This window comes from Lepisosteus platostomus, chromosome 6, assembly GCF_059453375.1.
Source record: "Lepisosteus platostomus isolate fLepPlt1 chromosome 6, fLepPlt1.hap1, whole genome shotgun sequence".
Classification (NCBI taxonomy): Eukaryota; Metazoa; Chordata; class Actinopteri; order Semionotiformes; family Lepisosteidae; genus Lepisosteus; species Lepisosteus platostomus.
The window spans coordinates 30,128,759-30,144,160 of record NC_142616.1 but is presented as its reverse complement, the minus strand read 5'-3'; the positions used below and the strand labels follow the sequence as shown (position 1 = coordinate 30,144,160).

The window sequence follows — 15,402 nt, the reverse complement described above, 5'->3', positions numbered from 1 at the left end:
AAGCCCCTAAGTCTCTACCGAGGTAAAGTTAGCTTGAAGTTCGAAAACGATTTTGGCACGCCTGTAGCGCTTTCACGAAATCTCTTAGAGTTACAAAAACACTTGCTTTGTGTATAAAATAGATTGTGAATGCTTTCTCAGCCTTTACTTTTTCGTTTTTATTACATTTTTTTGACCAAGCACGAATATTCTTTTGTCCATATCTCCGCATTGGAAGCACAGAACGCCGTCAAACCAAATGCATTTTAAAGACCACGACTTGTGGATATTCCCACAGCCTTTACATCAAACTATCAGTGAGCTAATTATCTTTTTTTAAACCTCCGGTTTTTCATCGATGCGTAATTACGCACGAACTGGAACCCGGGGGGCCGCTGTGTGCACACGTTCACAACGCGAGAAATACTGTTCAATACGGCTTCATGCGAAAAACCCGTATATGACCATAGGAAGCAGAACAGCGCGGTCTCCAATTACCCAGACTGTAAGCACGGGAATAAAGCTTTGTTTGATTTCTGAAACCTTTCCTTTACGCCCTGTTTTCATTCAGGTAAGGGTCAACTATATTGACAATACTACTGACAGCAGGAAGATTAAAATATTCTTTACTCAGCAGCTTATTAAAAACAGCTCCCATGATGTTCAAACCGATTTTTTACACAGAACACTGACACAGCTTTGCATTCTGAATCTCTTTTTCTCGTGCTTTTATTTAATATGGCACAATGCACTGGGATAGGGGTATTCTGTTCACAAACCAATAGCATTTAAACCACAGCACCCACAATGCTGCAAGTGTTTTGCACACGTAACAGGTCCTCTGACTTTTCCCAGCTTTGTTTTGGGTTGTGGAACCTTTATTTTTTTATGATTTTTTGAAGATAACACTACAGGTAATACACTGGGACAGGTGGGTCGTCTTTATGGCTCAATAGCATTTCAAATACAACAGCCACACTGCTGAAACCAAGTGTTTTACACACCACACAGGTTCCCTAACCTTATACAACCTTTCTGTGGTTGTGGCCCCTTTCTTTATTTTTTTAATAAAAATTTTAGTTTTTCAATATGGCACCATTAGACAGGCGGTACATGGGGATTGGGGATGCTATTTATGAGTCAATAGCTCTTCAAGCACAACAGCCACAGTGCTGCAACTAGGTGTTTTACACCAGACATTTCCCCTAACCTTATACAACCTCGCTTTGAGTTGTGGAACATTTCTTTATTTGTTAATGATTTTTTGACTGTAATCAAGTGTTGTGCTCACTAGGCAGGCCTCCTGACCTTTCACAGTCATGCTTTGTTGTGTGCAACTTTAATTATCTTTTTAGGATTTTTTGAACATGGCAACTTCCACCGAGACGGGTGTGGGGTGTGGGGGTGCTCTTCAATAGCTTTTTCATCTATACACACAAACGGATGTAACCAAGACACGCAGAACCTGTCATGCAGGGGCTGACTGCTGAGGATAGGGATCCAATGCGGTGCCCTTGGTAGGGTTGGCGCGAGACGCAGGCGTAGTCGGAGTAAACAGGCAGGGGTCTGAGTCCGGGAAGGCGTAGTACAGGCGTAGGCACAGAATCGACAGGCGAAGGCGTAGTCGAGGGACTGGCAGGGGTCGGAGTCCGGGAAGGCGTAGAAGTTGCGTCGGTAGGCAGAGGCGTAAACGAAGAGACAGGCTGGGGTCAGGATCCGAGAAAGCATAAAACAGGCGAAGGTACAAAATCGAGTGGCTAAAGCGGCAGTCGGAAAAGCGGGGTCGAGGTCCAGGGGAGAAGTCATAGTAAGGCAAAGGCATAGTTAGTAGGTAAGCTCCGGGAGAGAATCTCAATCGTGAGCAATGACCGGGGGACAGATGAGGGTTTAAGTAGAGGACTGATTGACGCGTGCACGTTTGGTATGGGGAGAGCTCGAGGGAATGCGGGAGAGCTTGCCTGCGTGAGGGAGATTCGTGACAGAACCAACAGAATCAACCTGAACTCATAGAAAAACAAGAATGCCCCCGAGACACCTGCACCCCCCTCCTGGACCACTCTGGTATTAACACCCCCAAACCCATCCATACCAGCTAACAAGACTCAGAATCGGTGCAACCCTCCAACCTGGACCAAGAGCAGGATGGGACAAGAACCTGCACCACACTACGTACACAGGTTTGTATTTTTGGCTGAAGATGAAAATGTCTAACATAGATTGTTTTGGTTCTAGCAAACAATAATAATAGTTGTTAAAATCCAAACACACATAATGAGATCACTCTCTGTCAGTATGTGTAACATTCTGGGTCTGGGCTCCTCTGTATTTGGGCTAAAGAGAGTTCAACAACATTATTAAACGCACTGACATCATAATCTGACAAGAGACATTGTTTAGGGGAGACTTGACCACCCACTGTCCCCCTGGTATCGTGAAACTCATTGTCCTTTAGCTTTCCAAAACCAGAATCACTTGGGACTCCGGGGGGATCGGTGTATGCAGAATATGAATTCCTTATGCAAGAAATTGTATATGGTCAATATAGCGATCATATCTTATCAGCAGATGGTAATCTCCAAGGAACAAGTAATAGGTTTATTCCACGCTGAAAAATGATCAAATGATTGATGAACCCAAGTGATTTGAAAGAAATGTTAAACAACTCAAAGCGAGGTTGTATAAGGTTAGGGGAGCTGTCTGGTGTATAAAACACTTGGTTTCAGCAGTGTGGCTGTTGTATTTGAAATGCTATTGCGCCATGAAGAAGACCCACCTATCCCAGTGTGTTACCTGTAGTGTTATCTTCAGAAACTCATTACAAAATAAAGAAAGGGGCCACAGCCACAGCAAGGTTGGATGAGGTTCGGGGGCCTGTCTGGTGTGTAAAACACTTGGGTACAGCAGTGTGGCTGTTGTATTTGAAATGCTATTGAGCCATGAAGTCGACCCACCTATGGCACTGTATTACCTGTAGTGTTATCTTCAGAAAATCATTACAAAATAAATAAAGGGGCCACAGCCACAGCAAGGTTGCATGAGGTTAGGGGGCCTGTCTGGTGTATAAAACACTTGGTTTCAGCAGTGTGGCTGTTGTATTTGAAATGCTATTGCGCCATGAAGAAGACCCACCTATCCCAGTGTGTTACCTGTAGTGTTATCTTCAACAAATCATAAAAAAATAAAGGTTCCACAACCCAAAACAAAGCTGGGAAAAGTCAGAGGACCTGTTAAGTGTGCAAAACACTTGCAGCATTGTGGGTGCTGTGGTTTAAATGCTATTGGTTTGTGAACAGAATACCCCTATCCCACTGCATTGTGCCATATTAAATAAAAGCACGAGAAAAAGAGATTCAGAATGCAAAGCTGTGTCAGTGTTCTGTGTAAAAAATCGGTTTGAACATCATGGGATCTGTTTTTAATAAGCTGCTGAGTAAAGAATATTTTAATCTTCCTGCTGTCAGTAGTATTGTCAATATAGTTGACCCTTACCTGAATGAAAACAGGGCGTAAAGGAAGGGTTTCAGAAATCAAACAAAGCTTTATTCCCGTGCTTACAGTCTGGGTAATTGGAGACCGCGCTGTTCTGCTTCCTATGGTCATATACGGGTTTTTCGCATGAAGCCGTATTGAACAGTATTTCTCGCGTTGTGAACGTGTGCACACAGCGGCCCCCCGGGTTCCAGTTCGTGCGTAATTACGCATCGATGAAAAACCGGAGGTTTAAAAAAAGATAATTAGCTCACTGATAGTTTGATGTAAAGGCTGTGGGAATATCCACAAGTCGTGGTCTTTAAAATGCATTTGATTTGACGGCGTTCTGTGCTTCCATTGCGGAGATATGGACAAAAGAATATTCGTGCTTGGTCAAAAAAATGTAATAAAAACGAAAAAGTAAAGGCTGAGAAAGCATTCACAATCTATTTTATACACAAAGCAAGTGTTTTTGTAACTCTAAGAGATTTCGTGAAAGCGCTACAGGCGTGCCAAAATCGTTTTCGAACTTCAAGCTAACTTTACCCCGGTACTTTACCCCGGTAAGTCTCTCAGCAAGGGCAAAGGCTATTTTGTGTACCTCCAGCCCGAAGTTCAAAAGACCTCAGCTCTGTCTAGCTTGCCCGTGGTGCATAACTCTCCATGTTACCCCACAGAGCCCCTGAAGGGCGTGAACCTTGTGGTTTACCTCGGAGAAAACAGAACAGAAACACTGAGATCACGCTGAGCGCAGTCCATTTTAACAAGCCCAGCATTCCTTAATCGTTGTACCGTTGTATTCCCTGCTCAGAATTAAAAATACAATCCCCACTCTTGTCTAAAATGTTTTAGATGTAAAAGTGAATAATCCGTGCTAATGGCTTTTATTACAACAAAACACCACAGCGATACAGAACGTGTAATCTTTAATACACGACAGTCTATTATGATCATAGTACAGTCTCAATGCTGTTCCTCCTGCTTCTGGAGGTTCTCACCTAAAACTTTAAATATAACAGTAGTCTCTTTTGCACTGGTGCCTAAAAAAAATAAATAAAGCTTTACATAAACTTAGACCAATTCAAATTAGTCTTTTAAAAAATATTTATATTACAGGCTCTCGCCCCTGTTTGCTACCTCTTCCAGCAGCCGATCCAGAAAAGTGACTCCTCGCCCCCAGGCAAGAAGGAGAGGGCAGAGCTTCAGATGATCGAGTTTCTCTGCGCTGGACTTCTTTGGGCTGGGAGTACAGGCCGGAATTGGGAACCGCTGAGAGTGCGGTCCAGAATGGGCATTTCGCCGGAGCGAACATTGACTTTATATCTCCGGTTGCTTGTCTTCTGCACTTCAATCCAGACTCTTTCTCTTGCGATTTTGGTTTTGTTTCATCTTGAAATGACAGGACACTTGGTGAACGTATCACAACGTTATATTGCTCAGCGGGACTGTAGCTTACTTTCCAATCGCACAGGTTAGTCTTAGTTTTCTACAAATTTGTTTTTTGTTCTTGTTTAGCTTTAAATCAGCGACTTGTGTTTTAAAGCCATTGACCAGCACAAAACTGAATGACAACTGGGCAATGCTTGTAATTGCATTCGATCAAGTATGTAAACAGTAATTTAGCTAAATTGAAACTGAAAATAATTAATATATAAATAAATTACATATTTATTATATATGCAGAAAATTCTTAAATAATTTTATTCGAATCGACTACCAATATATTGATTCTTAAACTTTATACATTTGTATTAAAAAGGAAATCCGAAGCCTGTCGTCCCTCCTTAATATGACTATTGTTAAGTTAATGTTATTTTATTTTTTCGTGCAATATACATTCAGTAATGTGATCCCGACAAACTAGCATTCACTCGTGCAAAGAGAGTGTTAAGTTAATGTTATACTGTATGTTGAAATGGTACTGTCATGTGACAAATCGCGGAGTTTGTGATACAGTCTCGGCACTCAATAATAACTGTTTTTTTTTTGTTAAAACTCAACATTTAATACAGTAAACTCACAAGGATGGATAACATTGTCGAGACACACTGTTTTGTATCTGAGGTACTGTAACATAACTCTTGGCCGCAGGTGGGTTAAAAGTGAAGATCCTATGTACTCAGAGGCGCTAATGGCTCAGTTGAAGACACCCTCGCCGCTGATTTCACGCCATAGTAGACTGGTTTCTGTGAAAAGTAAATGTACATGTTCAACAGCTTTGCATTTTGTAATTGCACTTACACAAGTACAGTTTTGTAGTTGTACGGCACTAGAACTTTTGGGCAGAAAACCAGAGCATTAAGACGGACAGTCTTTCCAGGAACAACGTTTTCGTGTGCTCTTGAGTTGAACTACATTTCCCTGTTTTCGAGTCCAAGGCCTGCTGTTCTTGTTCATAATCTGTGAGAAAAGCTGTTAAATACCCGCAAATTAGCACTAATTTAATTCCAATTTAAAGGGTATGAAAGTGTCAATCTGTAAACAACCAGAATCACATTAGCGGTTTCCATGTACTGTAAACCGATTTACTCGAGCCCCTGAGAGGCTCTCGTACGGTATGCGTCTCGCTGTGCTCAAAGGTGAAAGGCTGATCTTTCCTCACTTTGACACATTCGTTTAAAACGTACAGCCAGATCAGGTCAATAAATGTGAAGTTACATTTCGACAAGACGTATACTGTGCTTATGTCATATATTATCAATTTAAAAAGTTTTACTACATTACCCTAATTTTAAAACATAAACCTTAGTGCTTTAACCGTAGTTACATTATTTTCTTTTAAAGCCTACTGAGAAGATCGTAATATTTTAAGTCAATGTGCATTTGAATCGAAATCGAGTTATTGTAAAATATAATAATTTTTAATCTATGTTTGTCATCTCAGAATTCTGCAGGATTAGTGGTGCTTTGCAATATCTGCCAATGATGATGCCAGTGGAGATCAATATCCAATGCTTCTTGTCAGTTCAGACCTGCTTCCTTTTTTGTAAATTCTTGCCTAGAAAGGCAGTGGCAGCAATGAACTAAAAGCACTTTGTTTCTGTGATGAGTATCAGAGCTTATTTTTCAAAATGTGAAGAGAAAGTTTTTTATGAATAACTAAAATCACTTTCTGTGAAAAGCATCAGAATGTGCTTATTAGAAAATCTGGAACTGTACAACACACGGCTGTTGGTTCTCATTCCAGACTTGCCCTATAAACAGACAGTTTATTGTTAAAATATTTCTGAATGGTGTTCTTACTTCATACATTTGATAAAGAGCCTGAGGCAGAAATTTTCTGCACAACATGAAAGAGAACAGCATTTAAAGTAAGTGTTCCACATAAGGAACGGAGGCAGCATTAACCAGCCCCTGTTTTTTTTAATTCTGCAGGTCGATAGTAACGAGGTCCTGCTGACTCTGTGCTGTGTTGACCCATTTAATCCAGAATGGGTCTCTGAGGCAGGAGAGGCTATACCTCATCACTCCCTGCACGTCACTTGAAAAGTGGAGAGGTGCAGGACTCGTACATCCACCTGAGGTGGGTGAAAGACCATGGCTGGAGAATGCAAATGACAGTTGGCAGTCTTAACAGAACTGGATAAAACAATTGTTTATCCATTTGAGCATCTGCTTCAGATGGACAGTGGCTTTAATTAAAGAGCCATTGAAATCAGTGACTTAATTATGTTCTGTTTTGTGAACAGTGTATACAGTATATAGAAATGCATTGGAAGGTCTCGTTAATTGTGCTAGTTTTGGATTTTAGTTGGATGTTTTATTTTACATTGTGCTGTCTGTGGCAGGTGGTGGTGTTCAGTGCTGACAGGACAGCCTTTCCACTCTCTTTTTGAGGATGGAGGGATCAGAGACACTGCAGGCCAGTGTGAACTCATCCTACCTGAATGCAGCAGAGTCCCTGGATGACGATCAGGATCCCCTGCTTCCTAGTGAGGCTGAAGCCAGCCCCCGGTTTCCTGGCACACAACGGCCGCATGACTCCTACAACCTGGTCTATGCTATCTTCTTCTTGCTGGGAGTGGGTTCCCTGCTGCCCTGGAACTTCTTTATCACAGCCAAACACTACTGGGTTTACAAGCTGACAAATGCCTCTGGGCAAACAGATGGCCAGGTGCCTCGCTCTAACCTTAGTGTGAGTGAACTTCCATTAATACAGAGTGTTTTGACATGGAGGATAGATATATATACAAGAGACAAAACTCCTAAAACTGAGCGCACTCAAACAACAGTGTCAGGTATCTTATCCCTTTGCATGAAGCACATTCTTCTGCTGAAGAAAGATATTTATTCCATAGACATGGTAGTGTTGAGTAGAATGCAGCTTTAGTCTTATTCAGATCTCTCTCTTGATAGAAAACCTGAAGTAAGGGGTGCTGGGGTTCCTCTTTCTCTCCTATGCTCTTTGACTGTGTGCATCTCATCATCATGCACACTCTTTGAATTGGCCACCAGTCAAGTCAGAAGTCTGTGTCTTTACTGGCTTGTCTAAAATATGACTTATTGTTTCAGGGAATGATTTCTCAAGAGAGCTGTGGGGATTCTGTTATGCTTGTATTTTATAACATGCCTGCCAGTTACCTCAGGTCATCCCTGTGCAGGCACACTGGAGCTGGATCTTGTGCTATCTGTTGAACAGAGTCTCATTATTTTCTGTGAGCAGGGTTCTATCAGCTCCATGCCAGGCAGATCTTATGATTCTGAAGAACAGTATGCGCTCTTAAAATCACAGCTAATCTAACAGACCTTGTTTATTAAGTTAAAGAGTGCTTGATCTGTGTTAGTTATTTACACATGATATCCAATAAGAACACTCCACCTAGGTTTTCTCACAGTCACCCAGGATGTGTTCACAGTAAAGCAGGTTTCCCATATACTTTTTTGCAAGACTGTTTAATCCTGGTTTTGTCCTTGTAGAGAAGATCTGTTGTGGAATTGTGTTGACTAGGGAACCGTTACCTCTAAGCTGTTTTTCCTGTGGTTTAATTTGCTAAAAATTGTAGGTCCTTTTTTCCTTGCATGACTCTGATGTGCGGTAAAGAACAGAAAGTTGCTTGAAGGGGAATGAACCTGGTTCTGTAACAGTGTGCTGTTGTTTTTCAGGATTACTTTGAGAGCTACCTGTCCATCGCCTCCACTGTGCCATCAGTACTCTGCCTAGTGCTCAACTTTCTCCTGGTCAACAAGTATGGACCCTCTAGATGTTTGTCTCCTTATTTATTCAAAATTTAAAATGACATGTTTCTGCTAAAACCGAGCACTAATATGTTGTTTTAAAATTCCACACATAGAGCGACATAAGCGCTGTGCTGTTGTATTAGTTAGGTTGTTGTTCTGTTCCTTTGCAAATACAATGAGAGAGTCACAGAAATCTCTCTCTCAAACAATTGTGTATGTTCTCTCTCTCTATAGTCACACCTTTGTTTCCCTCTCACACACTCTGTGCAAATGGCAGTGGAGCCTCCTTAGTCTTGGATTCTCTCCACCACTATCTCGCCTTTACATGGTGCAGACAAAGCAGTCAGACCCCTCTCTCCCTGTCCCCCTCCACCCCTCCCTGGTGTCAGAGTGTCCCCTGCAGTGCGTGTGCTCAGCTCTCTGGCGGTGATCCTGCTGGTGTTCATGGTGACGACAGTGCTGGTGAAGATAGACACCACAGAGCGGCGGGAAGAGTTCTTTGTGGTCACCCTGGTCAGTGTGGCTGTGGTCAGTGGCACCTCCAACATCTTCACCGGCAGTGTGTTCGGAGTGACTGGCCGCTTCCCCATGAGGATCTCGCAGGCTCTCATTTCCGGTAACACACTAAAAGACTGAGCCTAGGGGGCGGGTGGGCAAAGGGGTAAATGGCCAGGCAGCAGGGCAGCTGAGATTGGGACCAGTAGAATGCAGCTGTAGATCTCGGGTTCTCTACACTGGTTCTCTGCTTGAGGCTCACAGGGTGTCCATGTTCTCATTCCACTGGAGCTGTACAGTAAATTACCCACCAGAAATAACATTAATAAACTCTACTGGTGGAACCTTTTGTGGATGGTGAAACTTAAAAATACTTAATGGAAAAATGATGAAAGTCAATGCTCCTATAGAGTCTGTTTGCTGCATTTTAAATGATTTAAGTGATTGGCAATTGGCAATTGGCAAGTGGCGATTAATGAAGTGACACCTGTTCTATACTTAGGTCTATGTGATTTTTTTTCTATTGCACTGATAGAGGCTTGGAATACACAAGTTGTCTTGCTGACCTGACCTCTGCCTTTCTGATAATAGCCATTTAAGTAAAGCATCTTTTCATGGAGTGTTGACTTTGTTTACTTTGTGGTGATAAAGAGACGTCAAACACTGCTGTGGGTGACGCCCTACTGGAGTTGGTGAGGGCCGCGTGCTTTAGATTTTTAGTCAGAAAAACACACTAACTTACTGGTCTGTTTTGTCGATTGAGAAGGTGTCACCTGTTATAATTGTGTATCTCTCTTGAATTCCTTGGCATCAAGGAGCTTGTATAAAAGTAATCTCTATTGGCAGTCACACAGGCTGTAGAACAACTCCAACACAGGACGTCAAAGCAGTTGTAATGAAAGGTAGCATAGTTTATTCAAAATAAAACTGTATGTCAGACATTAATTAAACATGCAGTAGAACACTTGCTGAGGCTAAATCAAGGCCCTGTTACAAATATCAAACTCCCAGATGGGTTGCAGGTGAGCAGGATTAAACTGAGCAGGATAAAATCAATTTTCTGACAGAGAGTGACAGCGAAGCCTCTTTTCATCCCAGAATACCCCTCTAATAAGCCCAGGTCATGCCCCATTTTTCTGATGCTCCAGAATAATGTGTTTTCCCCTTGTAGCATTGCCTGACAGGCACTAAGACTACAACTTGTCCAACTGGTGTTACCAGGGTTACTGACGGCAGGTCATGTGACCCTGCCTGTAAGCGTTTTTACACAATCATCTGCCACATCCTATTGTTCTCTTACTTTCCCTGAAACAGAGTTCCTTCATAGGCTCCCAACCTGCACCGTAACAGAAACATTGAGTCTCCTGCATAGTCTCTTCTGAGTTGAAGCTCTCTCGAGTTTGGCTTTGGCGAGTGACTGTCAGTGTGAAATGCTTCAGGATGTTGTGACAATATAAGTAGCTACATTAATGAGGTGTTCCTGTTGAGCGTGTAAAAAAAGTCTGTCAGAGCTGTGTTTGCAGCTGGTTTTTCTCTTTCATGCTTTCACACTCTCGCACTTCTTTCTGTGTCACACCTCTCTCCTCTCACACTTCCTCCCTCTTGTTCTGTTATGTATCTCTTACATACTTCATACTTCTGCCTCTCCTTTTCCCTCTGTTTGAATGTTGTGCTTTGCCTCTGCCTCCCTCACTCTGCCACTTTCTCTCCCTCTCCGTCTCTCTCTCTCTCTCAGGCCAGGCGATGGGTGGTACTCTCAGTGCAGTGGCCTCATTGATTGACCTGGCAGCAGCCCATGATATCACAGACAGCGCACTGGCGTACTTCCTGACTGCTGATGTCTTCATCCTTCTCTGCATCTTTGCATACCTGCTGCTACCTCACCTGCACTACTCCAGGTCAGTGTCTTCTTGCATAACTGCCTACTGTTCCCTGTGTTGGACAGAATGAGGGAGTGTATCTACCTGGTTCTGCATGCACTAGAAATTCACTGCCCACCCACAGCTGCTTGTTTTCATATGTAACTACCTGGATTGACTGCTGATGGAATTGACCAGTAGGTGGCTCTCTTATCCTTGGACGTGAACTCAGAAGTTGTCAAAACCTTATAACTCTAAATGTATTTGACCAATTAGTCTGTGACAGTCCATCTGGCAGTTTTGTTTCACATTGCAATAACTAATTTCTTAAGAAGTCAACTTTACCCCATCTCCTTTCTTAATGGGTATTGGGGGTAAGTTAGGTCAGCATTACTTTTAATGTGTGGAATTATGTCTAAGAAGGAATCCCCTTACAAAGGCTGAAAATATTCAAGAGACACAAGCTGACTACTTTGAATGTTTCATTTGAGTTCAGTAGGTTCTATTCTGTGTGAAATTGTTCTTTGAATTGGATCCAAAAGACAGGCAGTGATTTAAGGTCTGTAGAGTGTACATATTTCTTTAAGATTCCTGGTTTCTCAGTGACTAGACCGTCCTTTCTGTGCAAGAGATAAATGACACATGTTCCAGATGACAGCTGAGTTTCATCCACAGATAGGGAAAAGAAAACCACAGTGAAACTACAGAGATGAGTGAAACTAACAGTCTGTCCGAAACCCAGGAAGTGTGGCTGAAACTGTCATCAGGTCCTCGAGTTTAACTCTAGAAACGCTGGTCTCCTCCCAGGCAGGGACAGATGAGCTGCTGTGTGTAAACCCCTCTCGTTAACAACCTACTGTAGTCCTCCTTTCTCAGCCCCAGTTCCATCTTACTGACTTTACAGCATAGTCAAGTTCAAGTTCAAGTTTATTGTCATTATACTCATATACAGGTATATGGTATAACAAAATGCTATTTAGCTAGCTCTCGGACATAAGTAGTACAAGAAAAAAACAACAACAACAATACAATTGTATAACAAAAGAAAGACAGAGACAACAGGCAATGTGCAAAAAACAACAACAGGCAATGTGCAAAACAACAAAAAGGTAACCGGTTATGTGCAAAAATATGCATCAACAGAATGAAATAAAGGGATAGAAATTATGGGAAGTGAGCTTATGACATGTATGGTAGAGGTAGATTTTCAATGTGTGTTTGGGTTTTTGGTAAGAAAGAAAGAAGGCACTGTGAGGTTCAGATCATAGGTGAGAGGTGAGGTGAGAGTGAGAGAGGCTGGGATTTTAATAGTTTGATAGTGCGGGGGTAAAAACTGTATCTGAGTCTGGTAGTCAGGGCCCGAATGCTCCGGTACCGTTTTCCAGATGGTAGCAGATCATAAAGTCTGTAGCTGGGGTGTGTGGGTCTTTGATGATGCTTAGAGCTTTCCTCAAGCACTGTGTGTCATAAATGTCATGGGACTCAACTGCTGAAGCCCAGTAATTAAAGCAGACTTTAATTTAAAGACTTTTTTCAGTGGGAAATGAAAAATCAAAGAAAAACAGAAATCTGTCAGTATAGCAATGTCTTGGAAAGCCCACAGCTTAGATAGTGGTTATTGTTTATTCTGCACTGTCAGCATTCCTGCTGATTTCTGTAACCTAAAGGCCATTGTGAAAGCTGTGGAGGAGAAGTGAGCAATGCAGGGGGGTGTACTCTTTATTTTTTCAGGAGGATTATTATTTATGATATGAACTGATTTTATTTACATAGATAGATACTTTATTCATCCCGTGAGGGAAATTGCAGAACATTACATGCATTTTATAATATTGCATTCTTGTGATCATTAAGTATTTTGAGGTTAGGTTAGGTTTCAGGTTCCCATGCTTATGATGCTTGAAAATCTATGATCATGAAGATCTATGGGAAGTCTCCGGCAGCAGAAGAATTTTTTCATCACAGTATCTCCTGCCCTCACTCCCACAGTAGTAGGAGGCTGCTTCCAAATCAGCAGAGCCCAGACATCACAGAAGGGAGGGAGTTTCAACACTCAGTGACGTCAGAGGAGCAGGCTGCACAGCTCATCTTTACATCTAGGTGGCAGCAAATGTATAAAACATGTAAAAATAGATCAAACATAAGTTGCACTGAAAACCTTTGACCACATATTTATTGACTTTTTCATAATTTCCTGATAGTCTGGATCAGCTAAGGATTTGCAATGTGCTGATTTGGTTGTTCCTCACAGAAAATGAGACCACAGCTATGCGATACCTTTCCTACCCCACGACTGACGGCTAGCTTGTCCTCTGTCCTCCAGGTACTATATGCTGCCGCCCCCCTGTGGTGTGCCGGGGAACGACGGCGCGTGTGCAGAAGACCAGCAGGCCGGCGACACAGGAGGGGTGCCTCCTCTGCGGCCCATCCTCAAGAAGACAGCGGTACTGGGGCTCTGCGTGTTCTACGTGTTCTTTATTTCCATTATGGTGTTTCCGGCCGTCTCCTCGGGGATCCAGTCAGTGCACAAGGAGTCGGGCAGCCCCTGGACCAACGAGTACTTTGTGCCGCTCACCAGCTTTTTCCTGTACAACGCCGCGGATTTCTGCGGCCGGCAGGCGACGGCGTGGGTGCAGGTGCCGGGGCCGCGCAGCCGGCTGCTGCCCTCCCTGGTGCTGCTGCGCACCGCGCTCGTGCCGCTCTTCATGTTCTGCAACTACCAGCCGCGGGACCACCTCCAAACCGTGTTCTTCGCTCAGGACGTCTACCCCGTGGTCTTCATCTCGCTGCTGGGCCTGACCAACGGCTATCTGGGCACCCTGCCCATGATCTATGGCCCCAAAGTGGTGCGGCGCGACCTGGCGGAGGCAGCCGGGGTGGTCATGTCCTTCTTCTTGATGTTGGGCCTAGCGATCGGCTCGGCCTTCTCCGTCCTCATCGTGCACAGCATCTGAACACTAGAGCCCCTTCGCTTTTAAAGACTGCGGACTGGTTCTCCCCATGTCTGCTCGTGTATTTTTACAGGTATATCTTTTAACCGGCCTTGTTCCCTGGGCTACACTCCACAGCCAGATGCTGCCCCGAGCGGGCAGTTTCAGAAGAAGCCTGCAATAACGCCTCAGAAGGAAGCCTGTCTCCCACTGTGCATGTTTGAGGGGTGCTCAAGACATACAGGGGGCCAGAAAGAAAAGACACTTTTTTTTTATCCATAACTGCCCCAAAAAAGACACCGTGCATGACAAATATGGTGGATTTCTGAACATTTCTTAATTTTCATTCACATACTGCAAAGTAAACAATGCAATCTGGCACACGTGCAGCCTGCTAGCTTTGTTGCAGAGGACATCCCTAGAAACCATACATTTATAACAGGAAGGTCTGCCTGTGGGTATGCTCCAACACCATGTGTCCCATTGTATCATATTGGCACTTAGTACGCTCCTGAGACATTGCAATGCCAATCATATCGGCCATAATAGTGTATGTTCAGGATGTCCACTGTAGTGACAATGGCATCTGACAGAGAGGTCAACGCCACCCATCTTTGTAATAACCTTCAGATGGCAGCTGCACCAGAACCCTGCCAAGCAATGGACTAATCCACCCGCGGTCAACAGCAGTCTTAGGAATTGATCTTAAGACCTGGGTTTGACACTGGAGAGCAAGATGATATACAGTTATAAATAAGTGCCTTGATGATTGATGTGTATACACTGTTTTGGGAATCTTGATTTATTATTAGGTTGTTTTATAGTATTTTATTCCTCAGCAATATGTTTCTCCGTGCACAGTTTATTTTTTGGTCTGTGTTTGAGGGGTGAAGGGGTTCATGCTTTTACCAGTAATTTCATATTGATTTTTAATTATTTGTTTTACATTTTTAAATATTAAAATATTACATGGGAACCTAGCATGTGCATCCTCATTCTCATTTAAACCATTTTGTTTTTGATTGCAGCTCTATAATTATAATAATCAGTATATATCTGATATGTATATATCAGTATATAATAATCAATATATCAATTTACCAGTGAAAAATTAATAAAATTAAAAATTAGTTCAATTAGCTACTGTGTACCAAACAGGCAAGAGGGGGTAAAAAAGCCTCTTTGGGTTATCAACCTTTCTTATGTTCTTATGCTGCTGTTGAGTTCTCCTCTCATGCCTGGGAGCCTGCCTTTTTCCAGGCCTCACCATAGTTCAGAGAAACGATACGTACTGGGAGCTCGAATCTTGTCTGTGGATGAGCAGTGTGTACCCCACCGACACCCTGCCATGATGGTTTGAAGAAGGGCCATCCATGAAGAATTTCATACGAACAGTGAAATACCGTCTGTTGGATGAGCCTTCTCATCCCGTTTACTAAATCATTAAGTCAGCTTTGGTAGCATGCAGTAGCTCATTCTAGGGAGTGACC

At 42.9% G+C, this 15,402-nt stretch overlaps 1 protein-coding gene across 4 annotated transcripts; it reads left to right on the top strand.

Annotated features, from left to right (window-relative positions):
• Positions 1–4,659: 4,659 nt before the first annotated feature.
• Positions 4,660–14,892, top strand: slc29a3 (solute carrier family 29 member 3). Of its 4 annotated transcripts, none has more exons than XM_088635292.1 (7): positions 4,660–4,921; positions 6,826–6,973; positions 7,288–7,585; positions 8,554–8,636; positions 9,018–9,244; positions 10,859–11,021; positions 13,306–14,892. In XM_088635292.1, the coding sequence occupies exons 3-7, from the start codon at positions 7,289–7,291 to the stop codon at positions 13,934–13,936; spliced, it is 1,401 nt and encodes a 466-aa protein (XP_088491418.1). In that variant the 5' UTR covers positions 4,660–4,921; positions 6,826–6,973; position 7,288; the 3' UTR covers positions 13,937–14,892. The 4 variants fall into 4 exon arrangements, with proteins under 4 accessions (XP_088491418.1, XP_088491416.1, XP_088491419.1 ...); XM_088635290.1 differs by having other exon boundaries at positions 7,239–7,585; XM_088635293.1 differs by lacking the exon at positions 6,826–6,973.
• The last annotated feature ends 510 nt before the right edge of the window (positions 14,893–15,402 follow it).

Excerpts from the sequence above, each read along its gene's own strand:
- slc29a3 (XM_088635293.1), top strand. The coding sequence starts at position 7,289 with ATGGAGGGATCAGAGACACTGCAGGCCAGTGTGAACTCATCCTACCTG. Across the intron at positions 7,586-8,553 it reads TGCCTCGCTCTAACCTTAGT|GATTACTTTGAGAGCTACCT; the intron begins GTGAGTGAACTT and ends GTTGTTTTTCAG. Across the intron at positions 8,637-9,017 it reads AACTTTCTCCTGGTCAACAA|AGTGTCCCCTGCAGTGCGTG; the intron begins GTATGGACCCTC and ends CCCTGGTGTCAG.